The 26,777-nt window shown below is 32.7% G+C and overlaps 1 protein-coding gene and 2 long non-coding RNA genes across 3 annotated transcripts in view; all 3 read right to left on the reverse strand.

The window, feature by feature from the left end:
• The window catches only part of LOC127881510 (myeloid leukemia factor 1-like), a 34,199-nt gene extending 8,160 nt beyond the window's left edge, over positions 1–26,039 (reverse strand). Inside the window, exons 1-3 of the mRNA XM_052429425.1 lie at positions 25,831–26,039; positions 17,054–17,264; positions 2,206–2,346 (exon numbers count right to left, since the gene is read on the reverse strand). Coding sequence (XP_052285385.1) covers positions 2,206–2,346; positions 17,054–17,264; positions 25,831–25,880 — 402 coding nt within the window. The 5' untranslated portion in view covers positions 25,881–26,039. The remainder of the gene's footprint in view (positions 1–2,205; positions 2,347–17,053; positions 17,265–25,830) is intronic.
• Positions 3,366–7,699, reverse strand: LOC127881512 (uncharacterized). The gene is made up of 2 exons (XR_008050106.1): positions 6,804–7,699; positions 3,366–3,605 (listed from the first exon to the last, which is right to left on the reverse strand). It is a non-coding gene; the product is annotated as an uncharacterized LOC127881512 (long non-coding RNA).
• LOC127881511 (uncharacterized) lies at positions 22,154–25,745 on the reverse strand. The gene is made up of 2 exons (XR_008050105.1): positions 25,217–25,745; positions 22,154–23,160 (listed from the first exon to the last, which is right to left on the reverse strand). It is a non-coding gene; the product is annotated as an uncharacterized LOC127881511 (long non-coding RNA).
• Positions 26,040–26,777: the final 738 nt, after the last annotated feature.

Raw genomic sequence — 26,777 nt, forward strand, 5'->3', positions numbered from 1 at the left:
TTAAAGTTTTGGGACAGAATGACAGACAGGCCAAAAACAATATAACCCCGATCATTCGATCCGGGAAGGGCATAAAAAACCTCAGACTGACAGACAGACTGCTATATGCCATAGAAGCTTAATACAAAAATTTGCTGAACATGATGACATAAATAAATTTTCAACTTAGACATGCATGCCATGACTAATCAGTAATTCTGAGTTTGAAGCGAGAAAAGCTTCCAAATTTTTTTTAGCATACATCTTCATATACTGTTCAGAGAATTTTTTTAAAATGTGTACTATGAGGTTTTATGATGTTTGCTGCTCATCAGTATCTAAGGTTTAGAGATGAACCCTTTAAAACCTGAATCCTTTAAGAAAAGTCTTAAATTTAATTTGGAATCCCTTGAGAAAAGTCTTAAATTTAAACAGGTCAAAGCAGTGTTCGACACTAATTAATCTGAGTAAGAAGTCCAAGGACTCCTAACTTTTGCAACTTAGGAGTCCCGACGGATTTCAAGGAGTCCAACAATTAAGACACTTTGTAATATCATATTTTCGGATAATAACACATCTCAATCCATGAAATGTTAAATTTGCATTGTATATTTGTTTCCAGATCGAAGTTATAAGTGACTGCTGTTCAATATTTGTTATATCACATTGCAAAATATTTAACCAGTTATATTTAAGTTAATAATTTACTAAATTATTGTAAGATTACAACTTAAACTGTTTTCTATTATGCATTATGGCTGCTTCTTTAACCTCGACATTAGGGTTAAAAACAATCTCATAGCCTTCTGTTTTGATAGTGTCATAGTTAATAAATCACATCATAAGGGTGTAACAACCTTATATTTCTGATTGCTTTATATATATATTCTTTATAATATTTTTCCAAGAACGTGGAAATATGGAAACGCAATATAATTCTAATTTAAGAAATAATTCGTGTACGTTATAGTTTGTTGTCGAATAACCCACGGCTGGAAGTTTAGATGCGTAGGGATTAAATCATGAGTGCAAAGCACGAGTGATTTGATACCACGCATCCAAACTTAGGCAACAAACTATAATGTGCAAGAATTATTTCGATTCAAGCACGGTTTTTACTTAAGATTTATACAATGTATCTTATTTTCCTTGTGTACTATTTTATGTTAATATCCGCCCATAAAAAATAACTTTCGGCTGTTCTGTCGATCAGATCCACCATTTTCATTCATAAAATACAGGATTATTACGCTGGTGGAAAATGTATCGGCATGTTTTGTTTAGTTACAGCGCGTGCTTTCAGTGTATAAGCTCCTCCCATAATTATTGCAGAATAACCCATAGACGATTTTTTATTTGCTAATATGAAATTTGGCACATGCCGTGTTAGAATTTAATTTCATCATTGGGTTTTTACACCATGAAAACATGTTTTGACAATATTTTGCATGCAAAGTACAATTTCCACGAGGATTACTGTACACCTTGTTGCCATCATCAGTCTCTTAAGTAACTTGCCACTATTTTATCGTGAAGGAGTACACAGTAGGAACCGATAAGTGTAGTTGGTTTGACAATGTCTTCTAACTGCATTAAACCACTGAAATCATCGATTGATAGTGACACGAGTCATTCACGCTCAAATGATTCAATGCCGGTCCCATCTTCAGTACCTTGGGGCCATAAAACGTTTCTTGTGTAAAAAATTTTGGGTATTAAGATGATTTTTTTTATAGGAAAGTGAAAAACTGTTTGGCGAAGCTAGTTTAGTACAGCGAAAATATCTGTTAAAATAAAAACAGCCACGATCGTTTCCTAGTTTGCATGTTCCACTATAACTACACGCACGGACAGTGACTGGGAACAAAAATACCGGTAATTTAAATAAATAATTAAGGATTCTTTTGTTTTTGTCCATGTGTTCTAGCAGAATGAACTGTGGCACATTTTTCGGATCCACACAAGTTCGGACATTCTGATCATGCCAAACCAATATGGACATCAACTGATTATTTTTCAAATTCAAAGATGATTTTAAAGGAGTCCGACGGACTCCCCTGATGCAAAAACAAGGAGTCCAACAGACTCCCCTGATGCAAAAACAAGGAGTCCGAGTCTCATTTTAAGGAGTCTCTGACCCCCGGACTCCCGTTAGTGTGGAACACTGGTCAAAGTGTGTATCTGAAACTGGTAAAGGATTAATATTGCAACAAGCAGCAAACGTACCCCTCCTGGTCCAAATTTGGATGCTGTTGAAGCCTGGAACACCTTTGGAGGTCCCTGGCCGTCGTTCCTGTAGGACATAAAGGAAGCCTGGTGGAAGGCTGCCCCGTTTGCACCATTGCCAGCTCTCTGGACCGCCTCAGACTGGATAATAAACACCGTAATTTTACCATACTTGAACTGAGGTTATAAAACACTTAGGTCCTAAATTTAAAACTTAAAATACTGCCCTATAATACTTAACAGACTGGACTATAAATATTGAATGATAACATGCAGTTTATGTAGTGAAAGCCATACTTTGCGACTGCATTGTGTGGACTTGTGATAGATATGTATGAAAATAAGTCAAGTGCAAGTGAAAAAAAGGTACATAAAATGAGGTTTCTCACATGACACATTCATGTTATTCCAGTCATAGCATGCAATAAATATACCACAGCATGACAAACTTTACAGTACACATGGAAGGAAACATTTATTTCCATACGTACAATTATTTAAGAATGTGTAGATTATATTAACAAGAAGGCCATGCTGGCCCTGTATCGCTCACCTGACTAACCTTGCTACATCAACTTAAATTCTATCAGACCCATATAAATACCAAGCAAGATTTCATCAATTAATACATTCTGACAAAATTTCATTAAGACGTGATGAAAACTGTGACCTCTTTCATCTACACAAGGTTTTACTAGCATTGGCCCGGTGACCAATTTTTGTCCCCAGACGATCCATATACGATCCAAAATCAGATATTATCAAGATAAATTATAGCAACCCCAGTTGTTAAATTTTAAAATTTGCCATTCATTAGTTTTATAAATTTAGCTAGATAGATATTTCAAAAAGCTTTCCAAAACAGTTTGAAATGTTAAAATATCACCACCGTAAGAGAAGTTATGACAGTTTTTGTCATGGAAATTTTGTTGATTTATTGGAAAATATTGGTACCTATTACTACATAGTTAATGCGTTAAATCGCGGCACCGTCACCTTATTTTATTAGAGAAATTGTCATAACTTTTGTTCTAAAGAAGATAGAGAGTTCAAATTTGGCAGGTATATGTATTTTTTCATGTTCTTTTCATTTCTTTGTTTAGATTTTGCATAGTATGAACTATAATGAAAATAATGACACATAAATATCACAAAAAATATATTTTTATTTTCGACTTTTTTTTGTCGAATAAAGACATCACAAAATATAACAAAACAACACAACATGTCAATAATATAAAAACTAAGCATTCAATGTAGTTGTTACAAGACCATTTGATAGTGCAAAATCAGGTTTTAATTTGCTAATGTTCTCATTCTGCAGATCACACATGGTTATGTTCTGCTGTTCACAGAATAGTCCGGGGAACTCGGCAATTGAGTAATATCCTCAGCTGATCCTGAAAAGAACAATGAAATTGTGCTAAAAAAATAAAGTTTTAGTTTTTCAATGTTTAATGTCATATAAGTATAAAATAGAACAATTTGTTAAAAATAAAATCCTTCAATGTTAAGCATAATTTGTCTCAATCCTATCCCACAAATTATTAGTTACAAATACTTTGAACATAATATACACTGTAATCATTACCAATTCTGAATGTATTAAAAAACACACACACAATTAAATTCAACTGTAACAAGACATTATTCATTATTTAAAATAACGATTAATGTTGTTTGTTTTTAATATTTTCTACAACAAATTAAACTAAAAAAACAAATAAATGAGATCAAAAACACAATGCCAGGGATTACTTTTCAAGGTGATGTGTCACAAAGTGTGAGCTCCTGTGTTTTTGCAAAATACTCAGACAAAGCAGTGATAAACAATGATACTTTTATATGAAAATGTGTGGAATGATGTGAACTATGCAATGGACTAATTTTCATAGATTTTTTTTGTAAAAAAAGTAGTAAAAAGATAAAAAAGCAAAAATCTCCTTTGTTTGAATACTGAGCTAAAAATAAACATTTCCTTTCATCAGAAGTAATATTGGATCAGTTATTGGATAAGCTGGTAGATAATTGGAGATAATAGGAGATAATTGAGGATAAACTGTGTTTACTCAAACAGCAGGGACTTGTGGCTAATTGATTGCACTGTCAGCTTTTACCTGTCACTACTAACGGTACATACAAAATACATACAAAATAAACTCTAAATACATCTGAATATATATCTAAAACACAAATACCAAAACCTAATCAGATTGTCTATGAGTGCTATGAGTGCTAAAGACTCTACAAAATCATCTAAATACCAGCCAGCTGGTAAAATGGCTGCAAAAGGAAGCGAACGACCTAAACGTAACAATTCAGAGGTAAGCAACGATAGCATCAATGACAGTGCCACCATTAAACTGCAGTTGGACACCATGGAACTGACACTAACAGATCTGCGAGAACAGATGCTTAAAAAAGAGGACATTGAAAAATTAATATCAAGCACAGTAACTAAAATAATGAATGAAATGGAAAAACGAAACGAAGAATTTCTAATGAAAATGAAACAAAATATCCAACTGCACGCCGGGTATGCGAATACTTCGTTTACGGATGGCACTTCACTTACAGAGAACAACAAACGCCACGCGAGAGGTGAGTTCTTCAGCTTTTTTGTATTTATGTTCTGTTTATTTGGTTTTTAGACACAGAATATTGTTTGGGTGATTAATGGAATAGCACTTCGTATTGCGAAGAAAGAAATTCGCGGAAAAACGGTGAATTATTTAAAAAAAAACGATAAAATTTCATCGATAATCAGCATGAATTGAATGATCAGTACATATTTAAACAAAATAAACATACTTGGAAATAAATCAAGAACGTGCTTACTATTCGAAATAAAAGATCAATATATCCAGTAATGTTACAACATGTTACATTTTAGTTTACTAATGTATTTGAGAAAATTCAAATGTTTTAAGAGTCGCATGCACATTTTTCATCTGCACTTCGTTTACCGATCATCTAAAAAACAATGGCACTTCGTTTCCTGACATCTAGACACTTTTTTTCCAGATATAACACACTCGTATTTTTTGAATCAAAAATGCAGAATTCGCTGTGGAATACTGTTAAAGTAAGCAGGCAATAAATAAAAATGTATGTACTTAGTACGCAAATAAAAAACGAATAACCGAAGCATGTTCTTATCCCTTTGAAATATGATTATGATTTGGTATAAATGTGAAAGATAAATGTTAAACAAATTGGATATGTCTAATGAGTAAAATCTATATGACCATATATTTTAAATTACGTTCTAAGCGGTTGATCTAAAGCATTTATCTTTATGTCCAAATGAAGGTACTAAGGCTATTTTCTTTTATATTAAATAGCATGTCATGAATAATCACTCTGCTTAAACTGCCTCTCAGAGATTAATATCAGCAGCGATGCAGGTTCGAAATTCTATTGGAACTTTTTGGCTCAATGCCAATAAACGAAAATAGCAATAAAAGAACGGGCGGGGTTGATTTAATCACACGATAGTGGTGTAAAAATTATGCATATCCGTCTTTTTTTTAATATAAACACAACACATGCTGCATATGAAGTTCTATCCAATATAGCACCCTAAACTTCGTTTGTGTGGGTATACTAAGTACTGACTCCATAATATGACATTTAAACATTTTATGTACGCATTCCTTTTTTTCCAGAATCAGTTGATTTTACGATTTAATTTTAACCGTGATTCTTAAAACTCAACCAATACAGTGATTTAGGGTCAGGTGAATCGCACTTCGAGCAAACGTTAGCGTTGCGTAAAGGGAAGTGCTCCCTATAAGCAGGGCTCAAAATACAGGGAGTTTTACCATTCTCTTTTTAATTTTGTTGCTACGCATAAGTATCGTCTTGATGATGCGATTCAAATAAGCACAACCGACATAGGATTTTATGAAGAACAAATGTGTATTTGCGTCATAAAGACCCCTTCACTACCTTTATCTAGAGCACTGCTATAAGTAAAATTAAACACGATTGTGTTGATTCGCATTATCCGTACACATTTATTTAATAATAAATATTATCTTATTTGAAAATTGCAATCATAATAAACATAGTATAAATTAATAGTCATGTGATTTTTGAAAAATATATTTTAAAAATGTTTCGTATGAATAGCCATAATATAAATAAATGCATTTGAGGTAGGAGATAAAACTCAGTTATTAGAGTGCCCGCTTTGTTGAAAGTCTCCGTAATCTGAAGTGCCCTTTATCGGTAAACAAAGTGGCTGCAACTTTATGTATGCCACCTATTACAAAATGTACTATCTTTGTTTATATTTCATTGAATGCTATCAAAATTTCAGTATTTGAAGCACAGTGATTACTCTACATGCTGGAATAGCAAAAAATTTCTTGCAATAATTCTAAGTAGTTTTATTTTGTTAAAATGTTTACTGTTCATCCAGTTTATGCTGTTTTCCGATCAAATTTTCTATTTTTTGGGCAAAACTGTTCCATTCTTCCGTGAAATTGTGTATTCCCAATACAAAAGGATACACCATTTATCAACTCGACCATGTGTCTTGTCTTAAAAACTAATCTTTAGGATATAACTTTAAATAAAACAGAGGAACTTACCTCTAGCGCGTGGCGTTTGTTGTTCTCTGTTAGTGAAGTGCCATCCGTAAACGAAGTATTCGCATACCCGGCGTGAACTGGAACTTGAAAATAAACTAATTAAAATCACAGAAAATAGCTTGAAGGAAATAACCAAAGAATTTGCTGACCAAATAAAAAGCTTACAATTTGAAAACGAAGCTCTACGAGAAAAACAAGTTGAATTAATAAAAGAACACAAAACAGCAATAGAAAGTATGAACGAACGTATAAATAACAACGCACGGTTAAATGAAGAAAACAGCAAGAGATCCAATCACAATGAACAGTATTCGAGAAAAAACAATATAAAAATTATGGATGTTAAAGAGGACCAATACGAAAACATACCAACTCTCTCGGCAAAAATAACAGCTTTATTTCTACAACAAAATATTGATATCAAGCCAGAACAGATCGTTGCTATGCATCGAATCCCTACTAAAAAGGGGCAGACAAGACCTGTTCTCATAAAGCTCAGGAATAACGACGATAAAAGCGCAGTGATGAGGAAGCGAAAAGAAATGAAGAACGCTGGCCGGCGCCTGGTTGATGACGTCACCGCCCTTAATACAGGACTGATGAGCCGACTTCAGCTCCACAAAGACATAGAGTCAACGTGGTTCTTCAATGGCTCTGTGTTCGCGCTTACTAAACGACAAGAGCGCATTAAATTTGACCTGTATGACAATATTGACACAGTGATTCGTGAATTCCGTGAACTCCGTGCCAAGCGTAATTAACACATGTTTCCTCGCCTGAGTGTGATCACTGCATTGATCTAACCTGCCGCTGCTGATCCGGTGAGATGAATCTAGTTTTGTTGTGTTTTTCTTCATTTTTACTCCAACATTATGCATGATATAAGTTGATTATGCTTTTTGTAGATAGAAAATTATATAAAATAAATAATATATAAAATAATATATAACTTAAGTTAATGTATATAGAAAATAACATAGAATAAATAATATATAAAATAATATATAATTTATTTTGAAAACATTGGTTATGTCATCTCGCTTAATGAATACCATGTATAATATTATTTCTTTTACGAAAAAAACCACCTACAAAGTCTGATAAGTATATCGAGCTATGCAGTTAGTCGTGTCTATGTATGTATACACTGATATTTGTTAAATGTGACTGTTATTTGTCTACTCCCAATATCTCTTGCAATATATTTCAATGCAAAGGGAAAAATAACGTTTGATAAATACATGTGTACACCATATGGAAAAAACTCAATATATGTCTTACTTTTCTTAACAAAACCGAACACAATGTAAATCTATTCTTTAACTCTTACATCGTTCAAATTCAATAGAAGTTGTGGGCGTAATTCAAACGCAGTGACTCGTGAAACTGTTAATAATGCGCACTGTTTATATTCTATTTATAGAATAGGATTTTACCACTATTGACCTTAAACTCATATAACCATCTGATGTCCCACTGTTTACATTCTATTTATAGAACAGGTTTTCCATTATTGACCTAACTATGCCACTATGCTTAACACAACTGTTATTAATACATACTGTAAATGCTCATGTCAATAAGACATGCTTTGTGATTGTATAACTCAACCATAGTGTACATACATTTCTTACTATAAGATAAGAAGCATTCCAATAGTTGTTGTCTTTTTCAAATACTTTTGTCCAAGTGTTTATCTTTAATTGTATGAGTATTACTATTATACAATGATATACAGTAACTGTTGTCTTTTTCAAATACTTTTGTTCAACTGTTTATCTTTAATTGTATGAGTACTACTATATTATACAATGATATACAGTAGTGGTTGTCTTTTCCAAATACTTTTGTTCATCTGTTTATCTTTAATTGTATGAGTATAACTCTTATACGATGATATACAATAGTTGTTATCTTTAATTGTATGAGTATAACTGTTATACGTTGAAATACAATAGTTGTTATCTTTTTCAAATACTTTGTCCAACTGTTTATCTTTAATTGTATGAATATTACTATTACACAATGATATACACTATGAATCTTATCCCTGCAAACCATCTATGGTTTTGTTTTCGCATAGGTGGTCGCATATGGGTTTATTCATTCATTGGTGAACATAAAAATATTTGTCTCTTAATAATATTGTACTATATATGTGTGTATAGATAGATATATATATTATATATTTCCCCATAGATCACCTATTCAAATAAATAGGTGATCCTTTTTTGGGGGTAAATTTAATACTAAATAAATACCAATAGCCCTATTTTATAACTTTCATGACTATAATATGTACTCATGACTAATCAAAGCAAATCTTTAAACAAGATTATTTTATACAATTGTTATTGTAATTGCTAAATAATCTTGACAAATGAGAATCCTCAAAATGTGCTATATACAGAATCTTGTTGAGCTGATAAATTTGTGACACAAAATTCATATTAATTTATTGAACTGCTTCAGTAATATTACAGAAATATAATATATATGGTTAATCTGTCATAAGATACACTATGTAATCAATTTCTAACATCTTGAGTGGATGATCTTAAACTTTTACTTTCAAGAAAAGGCTGCACACAATAAAAAAGCTGCAGTTTTTAACTGCCTATGAACTAAGAGATGCCTTGTAAACAGTTTTTTTGTTTTTTTTTCTTCTAAACTGAAAGGTACCTTTATACAATTTGTATACTTAAAATACATAAAAACATGTACTATCTGAAATACAAAGTCATAATCACATAGTGTAATTAGCTATTTTTTTTCATTTATGTAACTAAGAACTTGTACAGGTATGGACATTTTTTGTTTGTATGTGTCTTTTTTCCCTCAATCTGTAGGTAGTAATATTGAGAGGTAAAATATATATTTGCACTGACTTTTTCAAACTCTACCCAGATACTGTGTTATGCTCCTTGAATGCTGAGTGACACACCTATTTATTATACACAAGTAGTATGCATAAGCTCATTAGCTTGCTGTTGTTTTCATTTTGTTTGCACTTTGAGCTGTATGCCTGTTTGATTGTTTGAACAAAGATATAATGTATTGTATGCATTGCTGTATGTGTATATGTATTTCCAGAAAAATCAATGTGCTATTTGTTATCATATTTTAAAGGCATGGGATCTAAATTTAGTATTATTAAGCTTAACTATACAAAATGACTAGTGTTCTGAAAATTGTCTCTTTAAATCATAACTTTATGGTACCTTGATATTAAGTGTTATACTTATAATACATAACAATATATTATCTGAGATACAATGCCATAGACACATAGTGTAGTTAGTTAGTTCCTTTTTAACGAGGCAACTAAGAACTTTTACAGGTATGGAAAATTATTGTTTGTGTGTTTGATTTTTTTCCCTCAATCTCTGGATTGTAATACTGAGAGGTTAAATATAACTTACACCGGCTTTGTGTTCTCAAACTCTACCCAGAAATTGTGCTATGCTCTTTGCATACTAAATGACATACTTATTAACAACTTATTGATTACATACAGGAGTATCATTCATAAGCATATTGGCTTGTGCTTATTATTTACATGTTATGTTGTATGATTATATACATGTGTTTTTATGCATAACCTTATTGGCTTGTGCTTCTCTCCAAATGGTATGTAGTACAGTTATATATATGAGTATTATTTACAAGCTCATTGACTAGTGCTTTTTTGTTCACATGTTATGTTGTATAGTTATATACATGAGAATCATTCATAAGCTCATTGGCTTGTGTTTTTTTGGTGTGCACAATTTGTGTTGCATAATTATATACATGAGTATTATGCATACACACATTGGCTTGTTTTGTTGTTCACATGTTGCTTTTTATGGTTGTTCATATGTTTTATTTTATTTTATATTTTTCTATGTCTCTACTAGGGACACGTCTTTTATTGTGTTTTCCTCTTACTTGTGTGATTATCTTTTTTTACTTCTTCAAGTCTATGGAATATTTATCTTTTTGTATTCTTAATTTTTGTTTTCTATTTTTGTTTGTATGTATGGACATCTTATGTCCTATAAGAGAAACCAACTGGACACATTTTAAAATAAAAATTTACTGGACAAGCACATACAAATTACGATTCACACCACCCTCCACCTACTTAAATGATTAAATTATGTTCTTTAAATGTTAAAGGATTAAACAATAAAGACAAACGCATAAAAATCTTCAAATGGTTAGACGAAAAAAAAAAAAGTATATGCCTTTTACAAGAATGTCATTTGACACCTACTTAAGCACAAACCTTAAAAGATGAATGGGACGGAGAAATCTATCTCAGTGGAGAACATACTAATAAACAAGGCATTGCCTTTCTGATAAAAAATAATATAGGTGTCACAGTCGATAACTTTAAGGAAATAATAATTGGCAGACAAGCAAGTATAGATATCAAAATACACGAAACACAAATAACATTAATCAACGTATACGGCCCTAACATAGACGATTCCACATTTTACGAAACATTACAATCCTTTATAATAAATAACCAAGATAAAAACATTATAATCGGTGGTGATTTCAATACGGTCCTGAACCCATTAATAGATAAAAAGAATGGAAACCTTTATACTCATACTAAAAATAGAAACATTTTAAACAACATAATTGAAAACTACAATATGATAGACATCTGGCGTACAGTATACCCAAACGAGAGCAAATTCAACAATATTTTGTAGATTAGACTATTTTTTAATATCTGAATCTCTTTGCAACATTATTGACACATGTAAAATAAAACCAGGATTTATGACTGACCACTCTCTAGTTGAACTTAAACTGCACAATATACAACCTGAAAGAGGCCCAGGATACTTTAAAATTAACAACAGCATCTTATTAGATACACAATATCAAACACAAATAAAACAGGAAATATTAAATACAGTTCAAAATAATAAAGATGCAAACCCAAACACCTTATGGGAAGTAATTAAAGGAAATATACGTAACACAACAATTAGATACACATCATTTAAACAAAAAGAAACACACAAACTTGAAACTGAAACCATCAAAACCATTGAAACACTTGAAAAACAATTGCATCAAACAAACACAAATGACACCACCGACATTGAAAATGAAATAACATTAAAAAAACAAATATTAGATGGAAACTATCATACACATCTCAATGGAATAATACTAAGAGCGCGGGCACAGCATGTTGAACACAATGAAAAGAATACAAAATATTTCGCAAACATTGAAAAACGTAGAAGTGAAAAAAAAACTGTACACAAATTAGTAGTCAATGGCAAAGATATAACAAACAGAACTCAAATACTAGAAGAACAACGTTTGTTTTTCGAAACCCTCTATAAACGAAAAAATGCTGAAAATAACACTCTTTTTAAAAATACACATCATGCTTTAAACCAGGAAGAAAAAGAACTGTGCGACGGATTGCTTAATGAATATGAATGTGGATTAGCCCTAAAAGAAATGCAAAATAACAAAAGCCCAGGATCTGATGGCATCACAATCGAATTTTATAAAATATTCTGGAATGATATAAAAACACATCTAATTAATTCACTTAACTATTCATTTAACAACGAAAACTTAACTACGCTACAAAAACAAGGTATTATTTCACTTATTCCAAAACCTGGAAAAAACTTAGAATCCTTATCAAACTGGCGCCCGATTAGTTTACTAAACAATGATTACAAAATTGCAACTAAAAGTATAGCAAACAGAATAAAAAAAATATTACCATCAATCATTTCAAAATCTCAATCTGGTTTCATAAAAGGACGTTACATTGGTGAAAACGTTCGTCTTATCCAAGAATGCATAAACTATTTCAACAATTCAAATAATCCTGGTCTAATATTCTTTGCAGACTTTGAAAAGGCATTCGATTCGCTTGATCATTCATTTATGTTCTCTTGCTTAGAAAATATGAACTTTGGTGAAAGTCTCATTCAATGGGTCAAACTATTCTATACCGATATTAACAGTATAATCATCAACAATGGCTTCTTTTCAAACAGTTTTAACATCGAACGAGGGGTTCGACAAGGATGTCCACTCTCATCATCGCTATTTATTATTTGCATAGAGTATCTATCACATCACATCCAATCAAATGAACACATAAAAGGCATATCACTAGAACCTGACGAAGAAATCAAACAATCCCTATTTGCTGATGATGCAACTTATTTTTTAAATAACAATAGCGATTCTTTCCATAACCTCATAGAGTCGCTAACCATTTACGGAATGACATCGGGTCTTAAACTAAACAAAAGTAAATGTACTGTGCTACGAGTAGGTAAATTAAAACAAAGTAATGTTCAATATAAAAAAGAAATGAAATTTAATTGGACATCCGAAGAAGCCACAACGTTAGGAATTACATTCACAAATAATGAAAAGGATACAGTTCTTAAAAACATAATACCTAAATTACAGAATTTTAAAAACTGCTTAAAATCATGGCATCATCGTAAACTTACACTAATCGGAAAAAACACAGTATTGAAAACGTTTGCACTTCCTAAATTAATATATGTATTAACAGTTCTCCCAAATCCACCAAGTGATGTTATTAACGATATAAAATCAGCAATATTCAATTTCATATGGGACGGTAAGCCTGATAAAATAAAAAGAACTCAGTTAATTCAATCTGTAGAAAATGGAGGTATCCAATTAACGAACATTGAATCATTCTTGAATGCAATCAAATGCAGCTGGGTTAAACGATACCTAGATAATACCAATACGAGTAAATGGAAATTATTCTACCAGAAAATCCAAAAAAAATATGGTGACTCCTTACTCTTTGAATGTAACATCAGCAATAATATCTTACATGAAATTGCAAACGAAAACATATTTCTGTCTGATGTTCTATCAGCGTGGAGTGATGTCACTCATAACTTAGAGACCCAAACCAGCAGTAAAACAATTTTATGGAACAATAAAGACATAACTTCAAACAATAAGACGTTTTTCTATAAAGACTGATTTGAACGAAGCATTAAATATGTCGACCAATTATATGACTACAGAATTAAGGATTTCTACTCTTTTGATAATATATGCTACATATACGGAATACCTTCAAATAATTTTTTGAAGTACTACACACTTATCAAAAGCATACCCATACATATTAAATCGGAAACCAATACAAATAATACACCATGTACTCAAACAACATTTGTAGAAAACATACTTGGAAGAAAAAACAAAACAAATAAAATATTTTACACACTACAAATTAAAAACCCTACAGAAAACTCCAAAATCCAAAATAAATGGCAAGTTCTTTTTGGAGAAAATGAACATAATTGGAAACACATATTTACCATGCCATATAAAGCAACTATTGAAAGCACACTGAGAAATTTTCAATATAAATACATCCATAGAATTATAGCTACAAATAAATATCTTTTTAAATGTAAATTATCTAACTCAAATCTGTGTGACTTCTGCAGTGAAAACATTGAAACTATAGAACATCTTTTTTGGGAGTGCAAACACATCCAGCCTATTTGGAATCAATTAATATCTTTTCTTGAACAACATCAACTAAACGTTAAACTATCTCTCTTAAATGTAAGTTTCGGAATTAACTCATTGAAATCAATAGACTGTAATAATATTGTGAATTTTATGGTTATATTAATGAAATATTTTATCTTAAACATGAAGTACAAAAAACAAGTACCAAATTTTAATTGTTTTGTCCATAGTCTTAAACTAAAAATTCAAATTGAGAAAGAAATAGCCCTCAGTAATGACACATTACACATCTTTGAACAAAAATGGAATCGGATTAAATTCTCATAATGTTTTGTCCACTTATATTCATTTCACTCTAATGTTAGTCTATCTCTCTAAAATAGTTTGTTTATTTTTTTTATTCTTATTTTTTCAGTCAGACAAGATCATTGTGAATATACAACAAAACACACAAGTCCAGTATCTTTTCTTTCAACTTTATACAATTCATCATATTTCATAACTATTCCTCTGTTGTTCTTTTCTTTTCTCTCAAAAAATAAATAAATATATATTAGCATATCTTGTATAACATGTCTGAACTATATTGCTTTGTACAATCACTATGTTGTATGATCATATACATGTTTACATTGTATGTATGATATTGAATAAAAAAAAAAAAGTCAATGGTACGAACGTACTGAGTTCTATATGAACAAAATAAATGAAGTATTTCATATGCATTAAACATTACAATTATTGGTCATTTGACATTTAATATAAACTAAGAAACACATTAAAATACTTCATTTGTGTTTATTTGCATCTGGTTTTACGTATATTGCAACATAAATGCAATAAATAGAGGCATTTTGATAGCAGACTGTTAAAACTCGGTACGAATTTCCACACGACCAATCTGAATGAAATTTGATCGTCTGTCTTGTAATGAATAAAGGGAAATCAACATACAAAATAACATAATTTAAAAAAACAACAACTTACCATTTGATTTCTATCGTTTTTCTAGGCTTATATAAAGTAATTGTTGAAGAAATCACGGTTATCGATCACGCTCACAGCTTTATCAAATTTTCCTGCCGCTATTTCGACCTTGCCTAGTTGAAAATTCCCAAACACGTGCTTTTTAATGATAAATGCGACATACTTAATATCGTTTCCGCTTTATAATTCTGGTACCAAAAGAAAGATCAGAGCTTATATTTTGTGATTTTCTATGCGAAATAAAAGAAATAACATTATATTTTGAAGAAACTATCATAGACTTTTGGACTTCATGTCGTCCCGTAGAATTAACATAGCACAATTTTGCGAATATAATTTCAAACGTTTTTAATTGGTGAACATAAATATATCAACATCATTAATATTCAAATGACCTTGTCAGGTCGCAAATGTTTTGTAAACAACCGGGTGTCAGCGCAGGTACTTGAAAATGCAGTACACAAAGAAAATGTGACACAGACGTTGTACTTGAATCCAATATAGATTGTTAAGCAGCGAATATAAACTAAATACTATTAAAATTTATATCATATTAAAGAGAATTTATTTTTCTTTCAATCTGCATTTATATTACTTTGATTTTATTTAAGATATTTTATAAAAAAATAAGTTGTCATGGAACCACTGTGCAGATTAGCTGATTTTCTTAGATCTTCCACTGATAAGATCTGCTGGGGTTGCTAAAAACATTCTGACCATATTTCATTAAGATCAGATGAAAACTATGACCTCTATTGACTACACAAAGTTTTTCTATGATTTGACCTAGTTTTTGACCCCAGATGACCCAAATACAATCCTTACCCAGGTTTCATCACGATTAACATTCTTGCCAAATTGTATTGAGTTTGGATGAAACTATGACCTCTACTGTCTACACAAGGTTTTTCTATAATTTGACCTAGTGACCTAGTTTTTGACCCCAGATGACCCAAATACAATCCCAACCCAGATTTCAACAAGATAAACATTCTGACCAAATTTCATAAAGATTGGATGAAAACTGTGACCTCTATTGTCTACACAAGGTTTTTCTATTATTTGACCTAGTGACCTAGTTTTTGACTCCAGATGACCCACATACAATCCCAACCCAGATTTCATCAAGATAAACATTCTTACCAAATTTCATACGGATTGGATGAAAACTGTAACCTCTGTTGTCTACACAAGGTTTTTCTATTATTTGACCTAGTGACCTAGTTTTTGACTCCACATGACCCAAATACACTCCCAACCAAGATTTCATTAAGATAAACATTCTGACCAAATTTCATAAAGATTGGATGAAAACTGTGACCTCTACTGTCTACACAAACAAATTGTTGACAGACGCACACACACGCCCAAACACACGCACGCACAACGGACGCCGGACATCACACGGTCACATAAGCTCACCATGTCACTTTGTGACAGGTGATCTAAAAAACAAGATGTGTTTATGAAACACTATGTCTCCCATATATTTGACCTTGACCTTTGACCTTGAAGGATCACATTGACCTTTCACCACTCAAAATGTGCAGTTCCATGAGATACACATGCATGCCAAATATCAAGTTGCTATCTTCAATATTGCAAAAGTTTTGGCAAATGTTAAAGTTTGACGCAAACAAACAAACAGACAGGGCAAAAACCATAATGTGCCCCGGTATAGACTGGGGGACATAAAAAACAATCATAGGCTGAGTGACAGTATGAAATAATATAAATGAACATACAAAGCCTCTGTTCATATCTTCCATCATTTTTGAAACGTTTCCAAAAATGTTCCCGAATCCAAAGTCACTGAAAGGGGCGAGTTCATTAGACGCCCCAGCGGCTCCTCTGTCCCTGCCACCACGACGTCCTCCGCCATCTTCCAGGGCACCAAGACCCCTGAAAGGGCTCTGGAACATGTCTTCCATCTGCCTCAGGTGATCCCTGTGATCGCTGTGGGAGAGATTATATATACCAGCCTTACTCTGCACAACAAGACTTTAATGCACGTGCGCAGTTTTGTCCTAGATAAGCCTATGCAGTCTGCAAAGAATAAACAAGGACACTTTCCTTTTTCATATATAGTTTTTTCACAGGTCAGGACCCTCAATCTATCAAATCTGCCGCCGAATTTCGGCGGCAGTCCCCCACCTGAAAAGTATACTTTTTTCCCCTTTTCCCCATAAAAAAAAATATTTTTTATTTTTATTTTTTTATTTTTTATTTTTTAATAGAAAGATGTGTCTCATGATTATTATATCTCAATTCTATTTCAATTTAATCTTTTCAAACATACTAAATTATGAAAAATGCAATGAATATAGTGCAAACATGTACAAATGAAATAATGAGAGAGTAAGTAAAAAATTCCCCCAAAAAGGGAAACGCCGCGAAAATTCCCACTCCTAAGGGCTGCGGACCCCTTCCCCCAAAGTAGTGTGAGGGCCCTGGAGGTACTTGATACATTTTTTGGTCCTTATATATATAATAATGTAATAATAACCTTATTATATATATAAGACCAATTATTTTTTTTAAAGTACCTCTGTATTTTAAAGGGAGTCACTTTTTTTGCAAAAATCCTGTTAAAGCATGAAGTGTCATTCTTGATAAGCATGTGTGGGCTGGACAGAATAATCTGGAATGACACTTGCATGCAAATGTGAAAATAAACTTTAAAAAGGCCTTTATAGGTACCGTTCTTAAATGTTCTGCCTTAAAAAAATATTCTTACTTAACCTGTCTATATTACCCAATCATTAAGAAGGAGATCCCAGATATATGGAAGGCAGCCACAGAGTCAGCGATATTAAAGCAGGGGGGCAGGTATATAGCATGCAACTACTGCCCAGTGTCTGTCACTTGTACATCCTGCAAGATGCTGGAGCAAATCACATTCAGCAATGTCATGGGACACCTGGACAGAAACAACATCCTCAAGGACTGCCAACTGGGTTTAAGAAGGCAGCGGAGATGCGAAACAAAACTCCTAACCTTGTCAGATTAACTACTGTATTCCATCGGCAAAGGTAAAACAACACGACTTAGCCATCCTTGACTTCAGTAAAGCATTTGACAAGGTCTCCCACTAGTGTCTGTTTACAAAACTTCACCACTAGTATGGTATACTAGGCCAAACGTTGGAATGTATCCAAGCCCTGCTGACCGATAGAACGCTGAGAGTTGTGGAAGATGGAGCAATTTCTGATCCTTCCCCAGTAGTTAGTGAAGTGAAGTGCCTTAAGGGAGTGTGCTTGGACCGATCCTCTTTCTTGTCTTCATTAATGACCTCCCTGTTAAAGTTTCATCCAAGACAAGACTTTTTGCAGACAACTGTCTGAGCGACTGTGAACATCTCTAGGAAGACGGTCTTAGACATCCATAGGTTGTGGCAATGGGAGAGGCTCTGAAGAATGTCTTTCTACCCTAAGAAGTGCAGCATCCTGCGAGCATGTAGAAGACGATCACCAATACTGAACAACTACACCCTTTAATGGCTTACACTCACAAGTGAAGAAACATCAAAGTTCTTTCGGGTGGAACTGAAGAAGGACAAGCCTAACATCCAGAATATAATAAGGAAAGGGAACAGTACACTTGGATTCCTCCGCAAGAATCTAAGGATAGGAAACGGTATGTAAAATGTGCTGCCTACTTTTCCCTTGTTCGTCCATATCTGGAATATTGTAGCACGGTCTGGAACACATACAAGATGGACCAGATTTACGACCTGGAGATGGTCCAGAGAAGGGCAGCCAGGTATGTGACAAACCACTACCATAACATCAGCAGCGTCACATTTATGCTGGAACACCTGTAGTGGGAAACCCTAGAGTCACAAAGGACCAAGGCCCAGATGACGATGATCTACAAGATTTACAATGACGTTACAGATACTGTAAAACCATAAAATTTTGTGTGGTACGAATTGTCGTGGATTTCGTTGGTCCGCTTAACCATGAATTCAAGTACCAGCGATTATTTATACATTTTTTATTTGAAATGGGTCATTTCCGAATGTCATTTCCGAATTGAGAATGTTGTTGTTATTTTCCACCCATTTGACGTAAATTATTTGCTCTGAGAATTGCAAATATTGTCAAAACAACATTCACGGCAATTAGCGAGGGGGACCCACAAGTGCACCGCTTTATCGCTCTTATCGGCATCTGCAAAACTGTCATGCTTCAGTGCACATTTACCTCAAGTCTTGCTGTCAACACAGATAAGCATTACTCTGGTTGTTTTAATAAAAGTTTGATTATTATGATAATTTCAAAAATTTGAAATCCATGAAATTATGTATCAACGAATCATTTGTTTTTTATTTTAAATCCATGAAATTACGTGTCAACGAATTAATTGTTTTTTATTAAACCACAAAATTTCATACCGGCGAATTTATGTTTACAGTATCTCAGCAACGAAATACCTATCCCCTGGCTCAAGCAGGACCCAGTCAAACCATTCCATCAAGTTCTTGCCTATTTCTACATTCACATCCTACTACAGGCATAGCTTTTTCCTCGGAAATATATATACCTGGAACAGACTCCATCGCCAAATCCCTTGACTTGGTATCTTTCAGGCAGGGGCTAGCACCTTTAAATTAAGCTTCTAATCAAGTCGTCAGCTCCAGCTACAAAGTCACTCCCAATGACCCTTCATGGCTGTGCCGGTTGAGGTTCAATCCTTTTGGCGGCCACCACATCCAGAGAGCGGCATGGAGAGGGATCAAATGTAGCTGGGGACGCATCTTTACTGTCCTTCTGACTTGCAACTATCAAACTCTTCTCTCTATACTATTTTCTCACTCTTTACTTTATCTTCTCAACACCCATCATGTAATTGTCAAACTTGACGGCATATGTGAAATGGTGCTTCAAATAGGCTTTTATACATGTACATACCTTTCTTTTTATCTTTAGGCTTAAATGTTCCGCCTTACAAAATATTCTAACTTTACCTGTCTGTATTCTTCAATCATTTAGAAAATGATGGATTTCCAACGGTTAACATTTTTGTATATTAATTGTCATACCTAGGTTTTCAAATCATCAACAACATTTATCATTAAATGTATAAACAAAATTTTATAATTTAAATTTTATAAACAAAAACATATTAACTTTCAACAAAAGAAACCTCGAGAGCATTTATATAAGCCTTAGGCTTTCGATGCCAGGGTTTTTTTGGCCCGATTTTATAGCCGAAATTCGGCTATGTTCCCAATCCCTAAAAGTATACTTTTTTCCCAAAATGTGGCAAAAAATTCCCAATTGCAAAAAAAAAAAATTTTTTTTTTTTTTTTTTTTTTATAGAAAGAAGTCTTATGTGTATTTTATCTCAATTTTAATTCAATTACATCTAACAAAGTATTATATGATTTTTTCTTTTAATTTGAATGATTATAAAGAGTTAAATCAAATTTAGTATTTCCCTAATCAGTGGACTTTTCGTGTGGAAAAAAAGGCTAATGAATTTATTTTCCCAATTTCATGAAAATGCCGATAAAATTCCCAATTCCAAAGCCATGGGCTATCTTCCCAAAAAGTGGGAAAAAAAACCTGGATGCAATCGAGCTAAAATAAATAGGTTTAAACTAACAAAAGAAACCATATGTAAAACATTCACACTCTGCTATTTTCATAAATTTTGTTGACACGCAGCTATTTGAATATTTGATCCAAGGTTTGAAGGGAACATAGATATACCCAAATGCACCTGGTATATTTTGGATTCTAAATTATGTAAGCAGTTCAACTTTGATGTTCCATAAACCAAAGACCTATAATACACAGGATAGGAAACCGCGCGCTTTCTCGCAATAATCTTGCGGCGGGGTCACGTGGTTAGCTACGAGCGCGTACCTTTCAAAATGGCCGCGCGTGTATGGAAACCGATCTCGCTTCGCCGATGTCGGTTAAATAAATTACTTAAAGAATTATTTTTAGGCGATTATCACGTTGTGTTGTTAATTATTTGAAGTTGAGATTGTTTGTTACAAATAAAATGTTTAAGATGCTTTGTGTATTTGTTGTGTGTGTGTGTATAAACAAGTGTTATTTATCGGCTAAAGTTTGCCGATTCAGCCGCTCATATTATGTCTTTGATGAGACTTTTTACTTGTTACAAACAATTCACGCATGTTTTGTTGTGTTGTTTTTCATAACCGCAACATCAAGCAGATTATATTTTAATTATTGTAATTTCAATTAATACATATTAAAGATTCTCGCGCAATTAATCACCGCTGTTTGTAATTGGTCTCAATAGGTACAACTCTACATTCGTAAATCATAACATTATATTTAGTATGATATTTTACATACGCCTTCCATTTGTTGTTCTTGTCTAACTGAAATCAGTGATAAAAGTTGTTGTTTGGATTTAAATTAAATTAAATTTTGTGAGCTGCAATTATGTCACGTAAAGAAGATCCGAACTTTTTATCATGGGAGAGTGATATTGATCTTGACGATCTTTTAGGTGATTATACAAACGATGAAGAGAATGTTAATATATCTAGTGTCTCTAAGTCTAGTTCAAGTGTTGAGAAATGTCCTAACATTTATGTTTGTCCAGAGTGTTCACGTGAATACAAGACTGTCGCAGGGTTCCGTGGTCATGTTACAAAGAAACATGATAAAAACTTGAAAGGTATGGAATGAAAAACAATTTCTTGAAATATATGTTCTTTGTTGTGTTTAATTTAAATAATGGATGTATGTCTTTCGCCTACAATAGTAATAAGAAAACTTTGCTGGTTTCAAAAGGTTCATTTAGCTATTAAGTATTAGTGCTGTCTTCAGTATAATACTTTAAAGTGAACAACACAGTAGTCAGGAGAACATAATTTTAATTTTCTTTCATATTATCATGAGTATGAACAGTAATAAATTTGTACGAGATAGAAATGAGCCTTGTTCTGAGAAAACTGGGCTTAATGCATGTGCGTAAAGTGTCATCCTAGATTAGCCTTTGCAGTCCGCACATGCTAATCAGGGACGACACTTCAGCTTTTATGTTATTTTTTGTTAAAAAAAGTCTCTTCTTACCAAAAATCTTAACAAGGCGTACAGTGTCGTCCCTGATTAGCCTGTGAGGACTGCACATGCTAATCTGGGATAACGCTTTACGCACAGGTATTATGCACAGTTTTCTCAGAACGTGACACATATAAACTATAGATACTATTCTACATGCAATGCAAACTACATATAGAATACTATATACATAAAATCAACATTTAGAGAACAACATAGTAATTCTATACATAATATATTATAAAATCAGATTACAACATAATAATTCTACTTATCACATGTTTGACTCGCATAAAGTCATTACATATTTTTCACATTTCACTAGTGTAATAAAAATTTTGCATTACGTTGTTTTTGCGTACGGACATTTTTGGCATTTGCTGCGTTTGTTACTATCTGGGAAGCAATGCTTAAATTGTTCACTTCAGGAATCCATTCACGAGCTTAATTCCAAACTTTCATGCTCCTTAACTGAAACACCCTCCTTCCTTATCGAATTCTCATATTGTCTTTTTAATTTCCATACAGTATTTGTTAAGTCACTAATTTCTCCTTTTTGCTCCTTTAGTTTAAGGCACAATTCATCCCGGGTCATATCTGAGTGTTTAAAGCTGGAATGGCTGAATTTCCTAGGATGAATTATTCTATCACCCAAGCGCTTTTTCCTTTTCGCAAGTGCATAACTGTAATTTTTGCATTTGATGCAATTTAGTTTTCTTGGTGTTAACAATTCACACGATGATGACCTGATAGTTGACGAATAACGTGTACCCTCAGATGTCACAGCTCCAAAGTCTCCTTCCCTGAAAAATAAATAAAACATTTTCATGAACCATACTGTGTCTGCATGTGTGAAGAGAGGCTTAATCAAACAAGCATGCATTGTATATATGAGTAAAGCATAAAGCTGAGTCATTAGAGATGGAAAATGAAAGTAAGAGTTGAACAAAATTGCATCCATTTAGTTCCTTGTTTGAACTTGTGACTTTTTACAGTCATTTACAGTGCTGTTTAATTACCATAATGATTTTCGTACAAATGTTACAAGCTTCATAAGTGAATTAATACAAAATAAAAATGTACATTTAAATTGTAACGTTGTTTTCTATGGCCTAAAAGATTTGTTTTCTTTCTGGTGACTATGCCATGTCATGACAGCCTCAAAATTTAGAAAGAAATTCATCCATTGAAGTTTTCGACATGCAACATTATGCATAAAGCAAAAATACTTTAAATGCATGTTTTTTAAAACATTTTTCTGTTATAAGTTATAACACTAGCTTTTCATATCCCCTAGCAGAAAAAACTTTATTTCATACAATTTGCATGACAAACAAAAAAGTTTAACATATAAAGAAACAAGGCCATGTAATGACAGCCTTCAAATTTAAAAAGAAATTCATCAGTGTAAAATATTCAACATGCACCATTTATTTTATTATGCTAAAAATCTTTAAAAATGCATTTTTTATGTTATAACACTTGCTTAACATCTCCCCTAGCAGAAAAACTTTACTTCATGCAAGTTGCATAAGAAACAAAAAAGTTTTACAAAAAAAGCCAAAGCCATGGCATGACAGCCTTAGAATTTAGAAAGAAATTCATCCGTTGAATATGTTCAACATGCATATAATATAATTAGCTCTAAATCTTTAAAAAAATGCATTTTTTCAAACATTTTTTCTGCTATAACACTAGCCTAACATCTCCCCTAGCAGAAAAACTTTACTTTATGCAAGTTGCATATGAAACAAAAAAGTTTTACAAAAAAAGCCAACTCCATGTCATGACAGCCTTAGAATTTAGAAAGAAATTCATCCGTTGAATATGTTCAACATGCATATAATATATTTAGCTTGAAATCCTTAAAAATGTATTTTTTCAAACATTTTTTCTGTTAAAACACTAGCCAAACATCTCCCCTAGCCAAAAAACTTTACTTAATGCAATTTGCATGAGAAACAAAAAAGTTTTACAAAAAAAGCCAATGCCATGTCATGACGGCCTTTGAATTTAGAAAGAAATTCATCAGTTGAATATGCTCAACATGCATATAATATATTTAGCTTAAAATCCTTAAAAAATGCAATTTTTCAACACTTTTTCTGTTATAGCAATAGTGTAACATTTCTCCTAGCAGAAAAACTTTACTTTATGCAATTTACATGAGATACAAAAATGTTTTACAAAAAAAGCCAACGCCATGTCATGACGGCCTTAGAAGTTAGAAAGAAATTTATCCGTTGAATATGCTCAACATGCATATAATATATTAAGGTTAAAATCTTTAAAAATTCATTTTTTTATACATTTTTTCTTATATAACATTAGCTTAACATCTCCCCTAGCAGAAAAACTTTACTTCATGCTAGTTGCATAAGAAACAAAAAAGTTTTACAAAAAAATAATTTATAAGGTTTGTTGCCATTTGTCAAAGTGCACAGTATTGAAATGAACCATATCGGTTAGCTAAATGGATAATACTATCAGAGCAATAAATAAACTGCTCCTAACAAAAAATACCTTTGCTTACATATTTTTCGAATGACGAAATTATTCCTAAAAAAACAACATCGTCGACTTAAAACATCCGTGATTGAAAGCGTTTGCAAATCGTACACTTTAGTATTTATGTCGCAAAAACCCTAAATAATGTCCTTTCTTGCTTCCTTTGTATTCTTACATAACAGGCGACTAACCGGAAACCGACACAAATTGAAATCAAAACAATGGAAACTTAACTGCAATTGAACTAATTCTAAATGATAAATCAGCTCAGAGTTAGTCTAATCGGTCGCGAAAAATAGCAAATAAGACATTGAAATTATAAATATCAACAAGAATGTGTCAAATACTTACCAATTCAAGTCAGGAGAATATATATCTAGCTAAATGTAAGAAAAATACGATAATGAATGATGCACTCGATTAAACAAAATGGCGATAAACGGCGGATTTAATTCCATTTCCGGCATCTCCAAACTACGCGCACCTGACTCTCGCGGAATCACGTCTGCTGGGAGGCAGTATAGAAAAACGCGATAGGCAAAACGAGAGTTTCTTATCCTTCTATATATAGGTCTTTGCATAAACGGCATAAGATGGAAAATCCAAATTATCTAATTTAAGAATTAGACGCTGAAATGTGCAAAGAATACTGCAAAAATTTTATGGAAATGAGAAGTGTTTGTTTTTACCCTCTTGTCCTTAATTTGGTGGTTGTATTCTACTTTCTTTTTCTATAAGAGGCATAGGTCATATGTATCATTGTAATTTTTACATTTTATTTAATAAATTACTGAATGAATGGGTATTCGCAGTAGCTGCATGCATCCCTTCCAATAATTTTGTTTTAATAAACATATCAAACTCAATTAAAACATGTCACTGCAATACCTTGAACAAGAGTATGATACGTGAAAATAGAATATTGAGTAATAATCATGGATCAAAACAAGTTAAAATCAACTTACGCAAAAAACGGGTCCTCATCAAATTGCCTAAACATGGACCTTCCAGCCATTCACAACTTTAACTTATTGTTGACACGGTAAATAATTGCCGAGTTTAAGCAAAAGCTTAAGTGAAAATTACCAGGAAAAGTGTTAATTCGGACAAAGTTTCACGAAAGTTCTATGTAAACAAAATCCTGGGAAACCAACTGATCCGTTGAATGCCGATTTATTAAATCGACCAATCAAAATAGCAGAATATTTCCGCAAGATTCCGTGAACTGTACAATCAAATAATCGTTTGTTGTAGAACATGCGTCATAAAACGGTCACATGCGATCAAATTAAATTATACACGAGACCTATTCTTTTGGGAGATTAGAAATCTTACACATTGTGTCACCATTGAATGCTAGTTCTCAAACCAGTTTATAAACAAACTGACTCAGAAAAATATTAAAAGCCTAAATAGGGGTTCGAGTTTCGGATTTTTTTTCCCTAAGTATGCACAATGTAAAAGTTAAACTGAACCAACAAGGGAGAAAACGGTCCTTCACATATTATCACAAGGAACCAATTGCCATATTGTGTGTCACAAACCAAAAAACGGAAATATACATACCAAACACTAAACAATATATGGTTCTGTCGCGTTTGAACTTTCATTGCAAAAGCTCTTGGGGTTTAAACTGGTTTTAAAAAGCCACAAACCGAACACTTTGCCAAGAATTATTCATTGAAGATTTAAGCCAAACCTTTTGACCGGTTGATTTTAAATCTATGAAGCGATGTGATAAGATTATCCCTTATACAGATACAAGTATGTTGCCCAATTTCTAAACCGCGCCATACCCCATCCATGTTTGAAAGTATTCCACGAATCGAGGCCTCATTGATATCTGCAGATATCTTGACCACCTCGGCTTTTAAAGTTCGGTTACAATTTAACCTAGCATATGAACGTTGAA

This window comes from Dreissena polymorpha, chromosome 5, assembly GCF_020536995.1.
Source record: "Dreissena polymorpha isolate Duluth1 chromosome 5, UMN_Dpol_1.0, whole genome shotgun sequence".
Classification (NCBI taxonomy): Eukaryota; Metazoa; Mollusca; class Bivalvia; order Myida; family Dreissenidae; genus Dreissena; species Dreissena polymorpha.